The 15,838-nt window shown below is 45.3% G+C and overlaps 1 protein-coding gene across 2 annotated transcripts; it reads left to right on the forward strand.

The window, feature by feature from the left end:
- The first annotated feature begins 4,350 nt into the window (after positions 1 to 4,350).
- CCNA1 (cyclin A1) lies at positions 4,351 to 14,748 on the forward strand. 2 transcript variants are annotated; one of them, XM_074982450.1, is made up of 9 exons: positions 4,351 to 5,231; positions 5,484 to 5,663; positions 8,365 to 8,608; positions 8,808 to 8,932; positions 9,565 to 9,788; positions 12,008 to 12,212; positions 13,071 to 13,184; positions 13,936 to 14,069; positions 14,487 to 14,748. In XM_074982450.1, exons 2-9 carry the CDS (start codon positions 5,511 to 5,513, stop codon positions 14,536 to 14,538), a joined length of 1,251 nt encoding a protein of 416 aa, XP_074838551.1. In that variant the 5' UTR covers positions 4,351 to 5,231; positions 5,484 to 5,510; the 3' UTR covers positions 14,539 to 14,748. The 2 variants fall into 2 exon arrangements, with proteins under 2 accessions (XP_074838551.1, XP_074838547.1); XM_074982446.1 differs by having other exon boundaries at positions 4,359 to 4,480.
- Positions 14,749 to 15,838: the final 1,090 nt, after the last annotated feature.

Consider the following 15,838-nt stretch of genomic DNA (forward strand, 5'->3'; position numbering starts at 1 on the left):
TCAATCTGATAATGGCTCACATTTTAAGAACAAGCTTGTAAAAGAGTGGGCCCTCCACAATGGAGTTCAGTGGACCTTTCACCTCCCTTATTGACTGCAGTCTAATGGTATGGTTGAACGCTGGAATGGGCTGTAAAAGAATCACCTAAAGACCACCGATGGTACATGGGGAGACAGATTGGACACAGTGGTGCAACGGCTGAACAATTGGCAGACCCCTACGGGCAGTCCGATCAGCAAAGGATTCTTCCCTACAGGGAAAATCCCCTCAACTGCAACTGCACCACTTAAGAATCCCAAATATGCTCCTGGAGACACCGTTGTAATTAAACATCCCAGCCTGGGAACACGAACTTGTGTCTTACATGCCTACAAAGGAAAATGGGTGTGGACTGCCTTAGATTCTGAAAGGGTACCAATAACCATTACTGAGGCTTGGATCACATCCAAACCAGCTGACCTTGTGCTTTCTCTTCAGGAAAGGTGGGAACGACCTGGAACATATGCCTCCCCAGGAGTGAAGCAAAGGCAGCCACCTCTAACATAAGCGCACTAGAGGACTTTTAATGTATATAATATATGTGTACTGCTACATTAGTGGTAATAGATCCTTAACAATCATTGTAAACCTAGTTGTGTGGCAAATCCCAACTCGGGTGACAGCATGCTACCTCAACCCTCATTACCTTTCTAACTGCCTCGTTGACCTCTGCCACACTTGAGCATCCCCTCAGGAATGCCATCCAGTCCATTGTCTCCACTGCTGGTGCTACGGATTGCTGGATGTGTACCCTGCTGAACTCCTCTACCGGATTGGGAATTGAAATCACCACTCTGAACCTGAAAGATTGATGGAACAAGTGCGACATCTTCCGGTGTGGACCAGCCTGGTTTGATGACAGCAACCTCTACTACCATAACCCTCGAAATAACTCTGGGGGGAGGTACTGGGGAAAAGGTAGACAATGGCGACTCACAGTGTGGGGTCAACCAGTAGAATACATAACAGGAGCCTCTGGGGAAATGTACCCTATTTGCTTTGAGAGCGAGGATGGCACTGGGCCTCACTTAGGCCAGTTGGAAGATCACCAGTGCACCCATATTGTAGCCTTTAATGAGGAACTGGGAGCCTGGGATACCTGTTCTGACCAGGACAGTAACACACACAGGAGGCCCTTGAACTGCTGGTGAAATATTATTAATGTTTCTCTCGGCCATAGATACCTATTTGGCATTGGTAATGCTGCCATCGTGCCCCTGGATTTTAGCCAGTACCCTGAGAGTAACGCCTGGTACAATAATTCCCTATTCATGATACCTCGCACAGGACACATATATAATCCTACACTGGTAACTAGTAACACCCTACTCCCAAACCAGTGAGCCAAAGCAGACTTATTCTGGGCAGACCAAATCTTACAAGACCTGCTGTTCGCCCTGCAATGCACAGTCACCAATAATAGCTATTCTGCCATCTATCATGCTCCAAAGAGAAGGCCCGGTGAGAAAGGGTGGTATAAGGGACCCTATTCCCCTAGCCTTAACAAGGAATCAGGACTATCCTTTATTTGTGGAGAAAAGGCCTACAAGTACCTACCAGTAGGCTGGGTAGGGCGATGTTCAACTATGCACCCCCATATTACAGCCCCAGGTATTACCAACCTTGGAAGTTTCCTGCACCGGTTAAAGAGGAAGGTCACCATTAACCCTCTTATAGAATGCCCCACTGGCTTCCATCGGTTCACCCATGCACTTCTGCCCTGGCTCGGGGTAGCTAAGCTTGAGCAAGCCCTGGTAAATGTCTCTGGGCAATTGAAAATAGCCCTTAACCACACTGCTGATGCCTTAGGCCTTCTCAATGAGCAAGTGGTGTCAATAGCCCGCTTTGCACTACAAAACCAAATAGCTTTGGATGCAGTCCTGGCCCAACAAGGAGGGTTATGTGCAGTAATTAACCAATCTTGCTGCTTTTATGTAAACCACTCAGGGCAAACTGAACAAGATGTATCTGTCATCAAAGGTGCAGTTAAAATTCTACATGCTGTAACTGAGGATGGAAAGGCCTCATGGTTAGAACAGCTAGCTCAACAATTAGGATTTTCTCTTACTCCATTTCTTCATTCTATTATAACCACTGTATTAACCTTTTGATTGTTGTAATTGCTTGTTGTATAATTTGCCGCGTTGTTAAACACCTAGTTTATGTAGCTGTATCCTCTGCACAAATTCGATATATGGCATTGGAAAATGATCCTAACCAATCCCTTGATTGTAAGTCATCTAATGAGGCCATATCTATAAGGCATTTCTAGCTTCCTCCAAGGAGGGCAAGAGGTGCTGGCATCACCACCACCTTGCGTTTTGGGACATGTTGTGGCGTATCAAGGGGGTGGAATGTAGCCAGACAGAATCCCCCTGGTCTACTCCATCTTGCCCCTCTTAAGTGCCTCAGAGCACAAAGAACAAAGAAGCAGCACAGTCTTAGAATGTCTGAAAGCACAGATGCGCTTATCTCAAGTAGTCTTTTGATGCTTCAGAGCCCAGATGTGCCATCTCATTGTGAACCTGAACAGAACACCACAGGTAAGAGGGCTAACAGTCCAGCCGATGACCACAGGGCCTCAAACTGCCCTTGGCTGGTACTGATAATTGACACGCTCACACTTCGTCCCAGAAGAAGAACCTCCTGCCCATATGAAAAGAATGTCCTGTCTTAATGATTTAGTTATCTCTATCTTACAAGTGTAAATTAAATTGCAACTGCCTTGTAAGAACTGGCATCACAAAGACGAACCAGCACAATTGGTACCTTTAGATAAGGAAGAATGTACGTGACGTGACACAAGGGGTATAAAGAAGGGTCCGGCAGACCACTCTAACTTAGCTCCAATTACCTTTACCTACCGGCTGGGTAAGGTCTTTGCCTCCTGAGGTCCCAGGGGACGCCCTCCTCGTACTGTTGTTCCCGAGGGATTCGGTGAATGACATTGGCTATGCCAGGAGTAGAAGGATGCAGGGGTGAGAATTATACCTGCAATGTACTTTTGTGCACATTTAATAGTAAGAGCTCTTTAGGCTGAGGCATCTGGTCCTCTACTGGGTAACCTTTCACTTGTAATCTAATCAACATGTCATATGTATCATCCTACTAGTAGTTAAGAAGATAGAACAATAACCTTGTAACCATTAAGATTTGATTTCTGTCTTTTAATAAATAGTAACCATTTAAGCTTGCAGCCTGACTCCTTCCAGTTACTGTAACTTGGCTGAACACAAAACAAAGAACCTCAGCCGTTTTGGCTATATCAGCCTGGTCAGTGGTATGGTCCAGTGAAAGCTGAGCACTGAGTTGTGTCGCCTCCATGGGACAGACTCCTGAGGCACCCGTCAGCCTCCCTGGCTGCCCGCTGTGAAATGACAGTTTGTCCTAGCAGTTAAAGACTCGGGTGAAATAAGCTCTCTGCACCAACCTTTGGGGCATCTGTCAGCCACCCTGGCTGCCTGCTGCAAAGGGACTGCCAGTCCTAGCTGTTACAGATTCGCATGTAATAAGGCTCACAGACCACTCATTACCTGGCCATCAGCTAACATGACCACAGAGGAAAAGCAACCCGGCCCCAACCTGCTCCGTCCCTCTGGTTCCCTGCTACATCACTCCATCTCCCACTGCTGCTAAGTGCAGGGGGCACCCTCATGGGAGTGACACAGCTAGGAGAGCTGAGCCGGCTGGGATGGGGTTGCTCCACTTCCCACTGCTTGCAGTGTGTGTGGTGGGGTGACACCTGCTGCTGGCCCTAGGTTACTTGCTAGGCCCCTGGGCCATTTAAGGCATCCCAAAGCATAGGAGGGTTGGCTGTCTTCTGCTGGTCCCTTCCCTGTGCCCCCCCAGCATTTGGGGGATGTGACCCTTTGCCTCCCCACGCATCATCCCTGAAGTTACAGGGGAAACACAGGAAAATTGGCTCCACCCCCAATAAGCCACCATCCGGCTAACTAAACCAATGCGGCACCAGAGGTGCTGTTGGATCAGAAAGTACCAGACTAGAGAAGCACAACCTGTGCACTGGTGTCTTATTCAGACTGACTGGCGGGCTATAGGGGCCGCAGTCGCAGAGACCGGCTGGAGTCTGGGTCCGTGGCCCTACTCGGTGCAGCCACTGAGCGTTTGTTTAACTACTACGCCAGGGGAGCGGCGCGGACTGCGCCCAGGCTAGCCGGGCGCCTCGTGCGCGGAGCTTCGTGGGAGGCAGCCCTGGAAGCGTGCAGGCCGCTCAGGGCAGCTCCTCCACACGCCCCGGGAAGTGCGTGTGGCGGGGGGCGGTAGTTCCTGCTCCCACGGCCCGCCCGGCTCCCGCTCACCACACCCGGAGCAGCCGCAGCCCGGCGTCCGCAGCAGGCTGAGCGCCGCTCCCAGTCGGGGGCCGCGCGCACCGCCAGCCCGGGCGCCCCCCGGCGTAGCAACCGCGCCCCAAGCCTTCCGGCTAGTGTCCCTCCCCCCCGTCTCCATAGCGACCCCCCGGGCCCGCCGCGGTTGCTATGGGCGCTGACACCGCCCATTGGGTCGTTCCAACGGGTCGGAACCAACAGCCGCGGGCGGCTTGAATGTAATCAGCGCCCGCGGCGCGGGGCGGGGCCGCCGCCCCTCGCCGCCCTTCCCCCTCCAGTCACGCGGCGGGCTACATAGACGGGGCCGGGGGGCGGGGGCGCGGCTCAGCGCCGAGGCCGGTGGCTGCGGGGCTGCAGGAAAGGCGGGGTTCTGCCGGCCGGTTGCGGGGCTGGCGTGTAATACGGGCGCGGGGAGCTGGTTCCGCGGGGCTCTGCGGCTGGATTGTGGGACTTCAGCCGGCGGCGGCTTCGGAGCGTCCTGCCCCGTCCTCGCACCCCCTACCCCGATACGTCCCACGGCGCTGGGGTCTTGCTTCGCCTCCCCCGCTGGGGCTTGTGCGCAGTTAGCAGCGTCTGGCAGCGGCGCACACCGGCCCCGGCGGGGAAGCGTGGGCTGAGCGCGGGGGGTGGCGGAGCTCGGGAAGGCAGAGCTGTCGCCCTGTGTTGGTGGAGGGGGAACGGCTGGTGCTGAGTTGCACATGCTAATCTGCGCGGGGGTCATTGCATCCTCTCCCCTGAGCAGTGTAACGCAGGCCGCCGAGCTCCCCCGAGATGAGCCTTTGTTAGACTGTCATCCACTCTTGAGCTAAACATTGTTAGTGACGGGGACTCCGCTGTGACCCTTGGTAAATTGTTCTGGTGCTCGGTGAGACATACAAGAACCGCCCTGCCTGCCTTTAGAGTAAGGGGAGGTCCCAGGCTTTTGGGAGTGGGAGTCTGGAGAGTCACTGAAGTCCCAGGTGGTAATCCCTGTATCTGGTGGAGACCACTGGGGGTGTGGCAGCACCCTGAGTTCACCTGTGCTGGACTGCTGTCTCTAGGGTGGAAATGGGATGAATTTGATTGGGATGAGTAACATGCTTCTTTCCTCTTTTTAGTTCCCAGCTGCTGACCTTAGGGGAAAAATGCAGCACAATGATAAGTCTGGGATCTCCCAAGCTGGAAGTCGGGAGACTCGGGTGGTTGCTGCTGGGCCTTATTCCAACCAAAATCCCCCACAGAGGGCTGTGCTTGGACTGCTGACTGAAAATGGGCAGTGCTTGAGGGCATGTGGCCAGGTAACTTTTGGGGTGAATCTCGTTGATTACTGTGGGGCTACACTTTAATGAGATGTGGCTGGCAATCTCCCTTAGTGCATGTGTGGATGACACTGCTTGAGTCAGCTATGGAGTGGGCAGTTGCTATGCTTTTTCTTGTTTCCAAATAGATTCTTTCAAGACCTCATTATTCCAGCATTGGGTTTCTTCTGACTGCTTTTTAACCAGCGACAATGAGCAGCTGTGACATTTTTTTCTTCATGTAAACTGTTTCTCTAAATGTAGGTTTTTTTGTTTTGTTTTTTTAGACATTTTTGAACAGACATACAAACTGTCAAGGGTATTGCTGAGAATGCTGGTAAACATAAGTTTGAAACATATGTCCAAAACGAGTGTCTAAAAGTCACACTGATCTGAACATATTTAAACATGTAAATACCTAACCTGTCGTCTTCACCCCCCTGCCCCCCCCCCCAAAAAAAAGTAAAAAACCTGATAAATGACTTTATCCCTAGCTTGCACTGGAGAGGTCCAGTACTGACTCAGGGAATTTTACTGCAAGTGTCATAGTTTTTACTGTTTTCCCTGAAGCACTAGCTCATGTGATTATATGAGAATCTCAATTGAGCTTTTTCTAAGGGTAAGTTTCTTGCCCACATGGGGAAGAAACAAACTTGAAAAATGTGGCCCAACTGCAAATTAAAGCCTCAAACTAGGGGCAAATAAAAAGAACCCAAGATTTATTGCCTCTTGACTTTGAAGGGTTGAGGCTGTCAGTACTGGGTTTGCTATGCGGAATTTGGCTAACATACATGATTTGCCTTTCTCTAATGTTTTGTCTGGAGGGATTCAAAAGGACAGTGCTTTGATCCCTGTTCAGTAAGCAGAACCTTTTGGGATGGTCGTGGCTAGCTAGTATTTTCCAGTGGGGCTTTTCTGACCATTTCTCCTTTGCTCTAACTTATAGGTCAGCTTTAAATAAGGTTTCTGGAAAGAGAAGGACTGTTAAATGGCTTCTCTATATTCCTGGCCTGTAGAATGTAGGGCTCAGTGGAAATGTATATGCCCCTTAACTGCCAACTACTGCTCAAAGGTTCCGTGGCTCAGTACATGACTCCTACAGCGTGGTGGTGGGATGGCAGTATGTTCCAGATAGCAAGAATTGCTTTTAGAATAGCTCCTTTTTCTCTTTTCACTCATGGTTCTCATTTCAGAATAAATTTAGGTGCCAGAGCCACAATGTGGATTAAAAAAAAAAAATCAAAATCTAGTGCTTTACTGTGTCATGGACACTGTGTCATAGACTTGGAATGTCCTTGCATGTATAGTAGTAGCTATTCCCATGCAAAGGTCTTAAAGGAAAGCAGTCTAGGGGGACTAGAGTAATAGCAGTTTACTACTTAAAGGTAGTAATTCTTAAAGAACATGGGTATTGTGCAATGAAGATGGACTTCCACAGATTGCAAATATGAGTGCCTAAATAAAGGAGCCTGGACACAGAAGTTTAGCATATCCACAAATCCCAGTGGAGCCAACAGGGGTTGTAGGAGATCAACATCTCTGAAGAGTTACACATCGTAGAACTGGAAGGGACCTTGAGAGGTCATCGAGTCCATCCCCTGCCCTCTTGGCAGTACAAAGCACTATCCCCCCCTTTTTTTTTTCCTTTTAATCTATTTGCCCCAGATCCTTACATGGCCCTTTAAGGATTGAGCTCACAGCCCTGGGTTTAGCAGGCCAATGCTCAAACCACTGAGCTATCTGGAGCTGTTATTGATGTGATGGGATTTGTGAATGCTCAATGTTCTGAAAATTGGCCCCCTTTTATTTCAGAGCCTGACTCTTTCAAACCTGGGTGCCTACAGTATTGCTGAAAGATAGATCTTCTGATACACTTAATATAGCAAATGCTCAGTGGAGGCTGAGAGTTTTTGCCTCAGGCACATAGCATAAGTAGACAAACTACTTGTCCATTTCAAAACCTTCACTATGAATGTAGGCTAAATTCTAATCCACTTGTAATTCTAGTAAGTACATCAGTCAACAGCACAAGAAGTTTCTAGCTTTCATCTGCAGGCTTCCTCTTGTCTGTAGGAGTTCCAGGAAGACTGATGGGACCCTTATAAAATACTTCTCTTAGCTTTTTCAGTGCACCCCACCCAGTTACTCTGAAAACTGTAAAATTAGCTCTTGCGATATATGGCATAGCACTAGAAAGCATATGCAAAAACTGTTTCAACTGCCTTAATATCAAGTTATAAAAAAAAACTATTTTAAACGCAATGCCCTTTTTGGTTTCTTCAGCAAGTTAAGGTAACAAGTGCTGGGCTACATTTAATGTCAGTAGTTGTCAGCATGAATGAAATGAATTGTAGCTCAGAGCTTATGATTACAATTGGCATTTCAGCTGAATTGCTAAGGCTGGCCATTTTGCAGATGAATATTCGATACTAGCAAAAGAAGACTACTCAAGATGGAACCTGGCTTATTAGCCTGGAAGAGAGCTAATTCTCCGTGTATTACAAATGTCCATCATTATAGCAAGATGGCATAAGCATAAATTCCTAAAGGCCTGTTATAATGGCAAGCTTTGTTTCAACTTATGCTCAGTTGATAAGAATGTGCAGTGCTCAGGATAATGAGTGACTTTCTTCTAAAAACATGATTTGTGCTCTTTGTTCCTAAATCTATTCCTACAGATTTAATCTGTAATTTGTTTCAGGGTACAACCATAGTCAGACGTTTCTCTGGCTCTGAAAATGCTCCCCCTCTATCTGGAAAGAATATGCTGCCTAGCTGTATGGTCAATGTAACATCCAAACAAGGGTTTGCTATATATGTAGATGAACCAGAGCAGAAAGACAGATGCAGCTGCAGAGTTGCACAAGAAGTGGAACCTAGTCTATGTGAAGTGGATACTAGCACAATGAAACCCAGTATTCAACTGCTGTTGGACTTGAGCACAGGTAGCTGTCACTGCTCAGAATCTTGCATGTAACATTAATCTCATAAGTGAGGTGGCTGTGTTTTTTAACAAAAGCAAACTTATCTAAATTATTTATAGATGACTTGTTCATATACATTTGTGATTGAATCTTGTACTGCCAGCAAATCAGTAGAATAAGCTCAAAGGAAAAATGTCCCATCTAAAACCTGATTATACAGGTTCTCCTATGTTGGTGGATACATCATTCCAGTCACATCATGAAGTCCCTGTGGATACTAGCATGGATCTAATGAACGTGGGAGACTATGCAGAAGACATTCATCAGTATCTGAGAGAAGCTGAAGTGAGTAGTTTTTGCAAGCCTATAACATCAGTGTTTTGTTTTGATCCAATACGTACTGGTATTGCTTACCTCTTAGATGTAGTTTGCCCATCTTGAAGCGTTTCTGTGTGATACAAATTATCACATTGTCATATAACATCTCTTTCTGGCTTGCATTCTCCTAAGAGAGTACATTCTTAGTAAGCTCCCTATGTTGCTGGCCAAGGTCAGAGCAGGAGTTAATGAAACAAGATTCTTCTGAGATGCAGGGCAACTTTGAATCTAGCTCATCTCTCAGATGGAATTTATAATTGGGCTTTGCTGGAGTGAAGAGATTGGCAGTAGATCTTGAGACAATCTCATCAGGTTGAGAATAAGAATGTTTTAAAAGGGCTATAGAAATAGGAGGTGGTGGTTACTTGGGGATCCTAATCCTACTTGAGCAGTGCTTCCACCCTTCACTCCTACTGTACATTACCCTTTACACTCTGTATGTTAGATCTTCCTCAGTTATGGCTATGAAATGTCATGATTAACTTTTGTTGCTGTGATGGCCTTAATATATTGGACATCGAGAATAACTGCTTACACCATGAATATGGCAAAGGTTATTCTTACTCCATAATTTCTGAACTTCAGATCTTTCCAAACAGGTAAGATATAGGCCAAAACCATATTACATGCGAAAGCAACCAGACATCACATCAGGGATGCGCGCAATCTTGGTAGACTGGCTGGTGGAAGTTGGGCAAGAATACAAACTTCGTACTGAAACACTGTACCTAGCTGTCAACTTTCTGGACAGGTTTCTTTCCTGCATGTCTGTCCTCAGAGGAAAGCTGCAGCTTGTGGGAACAGCAGCAATTCTTCTGGCTTCGTAAGTGTCCTTTTTATTGCCTATGGGAGCCTTGACAGGTAAATCCTTCCCGAGGGAAAGACCTCTTGGTCTCATTTGGAGGTTGAAATGAAAATTGGCTGTAAAGAGTTGTGCTGGTGCTCTGCAGTGGTAAGAACTTGTCTTCAGAGTAACACTTTATCTTTCTCTTTAAGGCACAAACTCCCCTTTCATTTTGAATGTGGACCAAGAACCAAAACCGTTTTTCCTGGAGCATATTGTATCACTGACTTTTGGCTTTTAAAACTTCACTTTGATGTGAATTATGCTTTTAAAAACAGTACATCATGGTATCCTGCATAAGATGGCACTTGAGGCAGTCTAATATCTGTAAATGCTACCCTGTTGTATACTCCATCTAAAAAGGGCTTGTAGGAGAGAGCTGAATGTATTAACCTTGTCAAAGTACCATGGGTGCAGCACCATAATGAGTGCAGGGCGCTTGCTCTGGGCACAACATAATCAGTGGTGCAGCTCAGGCAAGTCGCAAGACCTCTCCCCCTTCGTGGATAGTCTGTGCTAGCTCCTCCCAGGCAGGTTCTGGGAGCTAAGGGGTTAAATCACTCTTGCATGCTGTGGGACTCTGCCCCTTGCCCCAGGAGAGGGAGGGGGTTGGGCTGCTCTGCATTTCTGGGGCTTGGCTTCCTGGTCCCACAGCTGCTGTTGCCTCCATGTGCATCTGAAGCCTGGGCTGAGCTGTGTCTGATCCCCATGGATGTGTGTGAGCTGGGAGAGTCCCTTCTCCAGCACCCTGCTGTGGGCATCCTCAGGTGCTCTGCCTGCCATAGTACTGGACCCACAGCCTGCAGGTGAGGAAGGCAGAGCTCTGAGCAAAGGGCAATGACACCATCTGCCATGGTGCAGGTCTGAAAGATGGCAAGAGGCTTGAAGAGCCATAGGGCAGTGGGGGGTTAGGAACCAGTGATGCAGGAGTAGGGGAACAGGGATGCAGGGAGTGGGAGCAGGCTATGGGGATGTGGATGGATGAGAATATAAATTTGATGTCAAATCAAGCTTACATAATGGAAGCAAACCAAGTATTTGATGCCCACTAATCTGCCTATTGATCTGATTACCCACTTAAATTGCCGATATAGTTCATTAAATGAAATCGTGAATTTTTCATTAAGTGGATCAGTAATCCTAGAAATGGATGCTTCTGAATTAAAAAGACGTTACTATTAAAATCATTTTCATCTTTCACTGCCAAATTAATAGCAACAAATTCTGTATTTAAACTGAAAATTTCGAACATATCACACCCTCAATTTCCAACTATCAGCCTCAGCTCTTAATATACTGCCATTATTATATGACTACTCACTTGTTGAGTCATATCCGAAGTCATTAATGGCTCTTAAGGTATTCCTCACTTTGCTAGTAACTATGTTCACTGCTAGCCAAAGCTTCAGTGAGCTAAACTTTATACAAAATTACTTGTGTTCTAGAATTGGGTAGCAGAGGTTATCAGGACTGTTACCAGGTTATCTTCATCAAGCATGAAGTATCCCAAATAATAACTTTCAATGATATAACTGAGTTCGGTGCACTAACAGTGTGTAAAGTAGCTTATCATAAGTAGTAGTTATTTTGTCATTTATTATGTTGTTTGTACTGTTTGGGAGTCGCATTTTATTTTTAATTATCTATGTAAACTATCGGAGAGGGAGCTGTGCTAGTCTATATACTTTCAACACAAAAACAAGCAGTCAAGTAGCACTTCAAAGAGTAAAAAAAATAATTTAGTAGGTGAGCTTTTGTGGAACAGACCCACTTCTTCAGACCAAAGCAATACCATGGTCTGACGAAGTGGGTCTGTCCCACAAAAGCTCACCTAATAAACTATTTTGTTACTCTTCAAAGTGCTACTTGACTGCTTTTTTGTTTTTATTGAAAATATTGTTATTTTTGTAGGTTTTTCTTGAAGTAAAGATAAATAAAAATTAGAAAACTAGAGACACTTTTAATTTGGAGTTGGGGGGGCAGATAAATATCTTGCTGTGAGCATAAAAATACCTAGTTACAGCTCTACATGTGTCTCACAGGCTATGCCTAGGTGGGGGCTGAAGGCTATGACTTTTCTTGGAGAAAGGTGGACTGCTGTACTCATCCCAGTACTGACTTTTTTACAAGTATTTTTCTTTCTGATATGAAACTTCCAACTTTATAGACTTAATGGGTGTTTTGCACTCCTTTTTTAGGAAATATGAAGAGATCTACCCTCCGGAGGTAGAAGAGTTTGTGTATATAACAGATGATACTTACACAAAGAGACAGCTGTTAAGGATGGAACACCTGCTCCTGAAAGTACTGGCTTTTGACCTGACAGTACCAACTGTCAATCAGTTTCTTCTTCAGTATTTACAGAGACATGGAGTCTGTGTCAGGACAGAAAACTTTGCAAGGGTGCGTGTTATAATTTCATAATGGCTGTGGGAAGGCAGTAATCGTAAAAGCAGGAATGTGTGGGGCAGAAGCATGGAACACTCAGATTGTTTGCTTGCTGTCAGGTGCAACCTCTTGTTTGGAAACCCTCTACCACAGAGCACATGCAAAGGGTGCTTGCCCCTTAGTCAAACATGACTAACATCCTGATAAAGCAATACATAACCGGGTGGTGTTACTGTGCCTGCACTTTATACAATACACATCACAGGAATTAAATTTAAACCTAATGTCAATCTATTACATTTGCTTTCCAGAATTACGATTAATACAGACAGACAGCGTACTGGTGTAGCAGCAGAGCTCAGAGGGCCCAACAAAGATCATGGTCCTGCTTTGCTAACCACAGACTCTACAAATATTATATAGTTCTACAGGATATAAGCTGTCACTAGTAACATAAAGACAAAGGGTGAAAGAAAGCAAATCTTATTCCCACTGTCACAGATGGGGAACCTGAGGTACACACCAACTTACCTGGGGGTGTATAAGAAGCCTGTGATAAAGCTGAAAACAATTCCACCTATTCTGAGTTTGCCAGGGTCTTAACCACAAGACTACAGTCTTCAGTTAAGTATCTGGTATCTCTACAAGGACTCCACTAAAGATTATTGGAATCAACAGTGGTTTGACAATAAAGGCAGGATTTCACCCTGACTTTCTGAACAGTTAAAGCAGCTCTCTAAACAAAATATGAAATCCAATATTCTCAAACTGTGGTGCTGGAAAGATACTATGGCTTGTTTAGAGCATGCTGAATTGATCCCACTGTACACACACAACTCTCTTGGAAAGTAACTTTTAAAATCTCTTTCATAGTATGTAGCAGAGCTGAGTCTTCTGGAAGCTGATCCATTTCTGAAGTACCTTCCTTCACAAACGGCTGCAGCAGCTTACTGTCTAGCAAATTATACTGTGAACAGGCATTTCTGGGTAAGCTCTTAATTTTTCTAAGGTGTTACAGAACAGGCTTTCCTACATCTACAGGTTCTGACTTATAAGTGGAAGAAATTTCCACTCCAAATAACATGAACTGGCAGCTTTCTATGGAGGGTCCTAATTCAGTAAAAACAGGCTTTTCCACTGGTATGCAATTAGCTAATGCCTAGTTAGTCTAAGACTTGCTTCTCTCTTCCATCTAGAACTTCTGAACAGGCAAGAGCAATACTCTGGTTTGGTCAGTTGGTGAGACTAACTTGATATGGCACACAGTCCTGATGAGACTTGTCATATAACCATCTTTATATATTGACCACCCTAGAAAAACTCTGTGCAACATTCTAAGTGTGGGGCATGAGAAGGATCTTAATGCAGCATGTGGTTTTATCCAGATTAGTCCAGGTGCTGTAGGGAATCTCTACATGTATTAGGAGTCATAGGGGACAGTGCTCAGAACTAGTGAAACAGACACCAGCAAGTATTCTGTCTGCAGCAGGAGGAGCTTTCTGTCAGCCTTCTCTGTTGTAGTAGAGACTTAGTTGACATGGAGTCCAGGGTGCAATTGGGGTATTGAGAGGGCTGAAATAGTCTATGGTGACTGCTATGGGATTTCACGTCACTAGCAAAAACAGATGCATCCCTCTAAGTATTCAAAGCAGAAATATGACCCTCTACCAAACTCTGCAGGATTTTTTACCTAACCAAATGGAATAATGTGCCAGTAACTCTTTTCTCTACTGATCAGCCAGAAACGCTTGCTGCGTTCACTGGATATTCGCTAAGTGAGATAGTGCCTTGTCTGAGTGACCTACATAAAGCATGTCTTGATGCTTCTCATCGACCACAGCAAGCAATTAGAGAGAAGTACAAGCTGTCAAAGTAAGTTCCTAAGACACCAAAGGCCTTCTGTTTGGCTCCAAATGACACAGGGATTAAAACTGGCCAGATCTTCCCAACTGATGCACGTCACACTGTAGTAACTAATGAAGCTATGCCATAGGCAGTCCTTGTGCAAGTTACTTCAGCAAAAATTTCCTGTATAGCTAGATGATGTGTGTATTTCACAGCAGCCTTGAGAGTTGGGTTGATGTTGAATTTTTTTATAAAGAGGTTCTTTTTATAAGAAGAGCGATCTATGTAATCTAGGCATAAGCATGATGAAATACTCAATAGCTGAAAACAGAATCATTTTTGTACCTCAAGCAGGGTTTCCTGCTTGTTTACAGACAAGAGCACTGTTTGACAAGATGTTGGTTAAATAACTTGCAACTAGCTGCTTTTCTGTATCTGTTGTAGGTACATGCATGTATCCTTCATGGAGCCACCAGGAGTTCTACCTCTGCAGTAAATGCCAGAGAACCAGCAGGCTGACTAAAATTGAAGCACTTGCCTCGGATCAACAGAGTTGATCTCATATTTTTATAGGGCACTGCAGGTCATGTGTCAGTAACCATGGTGCTTATTGTTTAGGTGAAATTTTTAAATTACTTTTTTACAGGGATTCTGGACTATAGTTTTAATGTGAACTAAAAGCACTTTTAATAAATATCTTAGCTTACTTGTCTAAGCTTGTCTGTGGATTCTTCATCTTCTGTACCTCCTTTAAAGAGTTTCTGTTAAAACTAGAGCATATTAGAAAACACTCAGAAGTCCTAAGCCTTGTGTTGGGTCAGATGAGATGATTACAATGGTGCTTTTGGTTTTATAATCCCTAGATGGGTTCTGAATCGGAAGGAGAAACTGTGTTGTCTCCTACCATAAATTAATATCTGCAGGTAATTCAAGTCGTGTCCACTAAACTGTAGATCACGAAATAAGCTCCTAACCAGAAGGAGCCTGATCTGTGCCAAGCAAACAGTCCTTACAGACTCAGTCAGTTGTTCAGAGCTGTCTAAACAGTCACAGTGGTGTAGGACTGTAAGGGACCCCACCAGATCATCTAGTCTCAGATAGTATGGTTAGCTATACCTTCCCTGCCAGTCTTGCATTGCACTTGTTTTGTTTCAAACAGGAAAGAAGACTAAGGCTAAATGAGGTTACATTGCTATGAAAGTTGGCTATTGCACAAATTCTCTTGAATGTAATTCCTTTCAAGTACTTCACCATCATCTCACCAAGTGGTGAGTTTCTTTTAGGTGAGATCACAGCAAAAGAGGTCTTAAGGGAACTGGAGAAAGCTCTTTGGATTAGTTCAGGGTTAGTGGGCCCATGTAAAATTTCTAGCCATGAATTGGAGAGGCAAACATGCGCTCCTTGGATGCTGAATTGACAGAGGAAAGAGTGTATAGGTGGTGTTCAGAATATCCATAGTGAAAGACTGAATTGTGGGGACTCTAGCAAAGGCATAACAATGCCATGGGGTTGGGATGGCAAGGCAATGCAGAGACTCAAAGGAGAAGTGATGTGATATTTATGAACCCTCTAGATGTGCCCAGACTTAGATATGTAAATTTTTGAGGCCAAAGAAGTGTCTACTGCAGTCATCAAACTGCAAGATGAGGGGCTAGCTGTGTAGAAGGTTAAACTTATTCTGTCTGTTGGGGGATGGAGTAGGCTCTGGACACTACTGGATAACTGGGAGGGGGAAATGACGAGGTCAAGGAGAAGTGAGAAACTACTTCCTCTCCAGTTGTACGTCTGTGTTAATA

This window comes from Carettochelys insculpta, chromosome 1 (assembly GCF_033958435.1).
Source record: "Carettochelys insculpta isolate YL-2023 chromosome 1, ASM3395843v1, whole genome shotgun sequence".
NCBI lineage: Eukaryota > Metazoa > Chordata > Testudines > Carettochelyidae > Carettochelys > Carettochelys insculpta.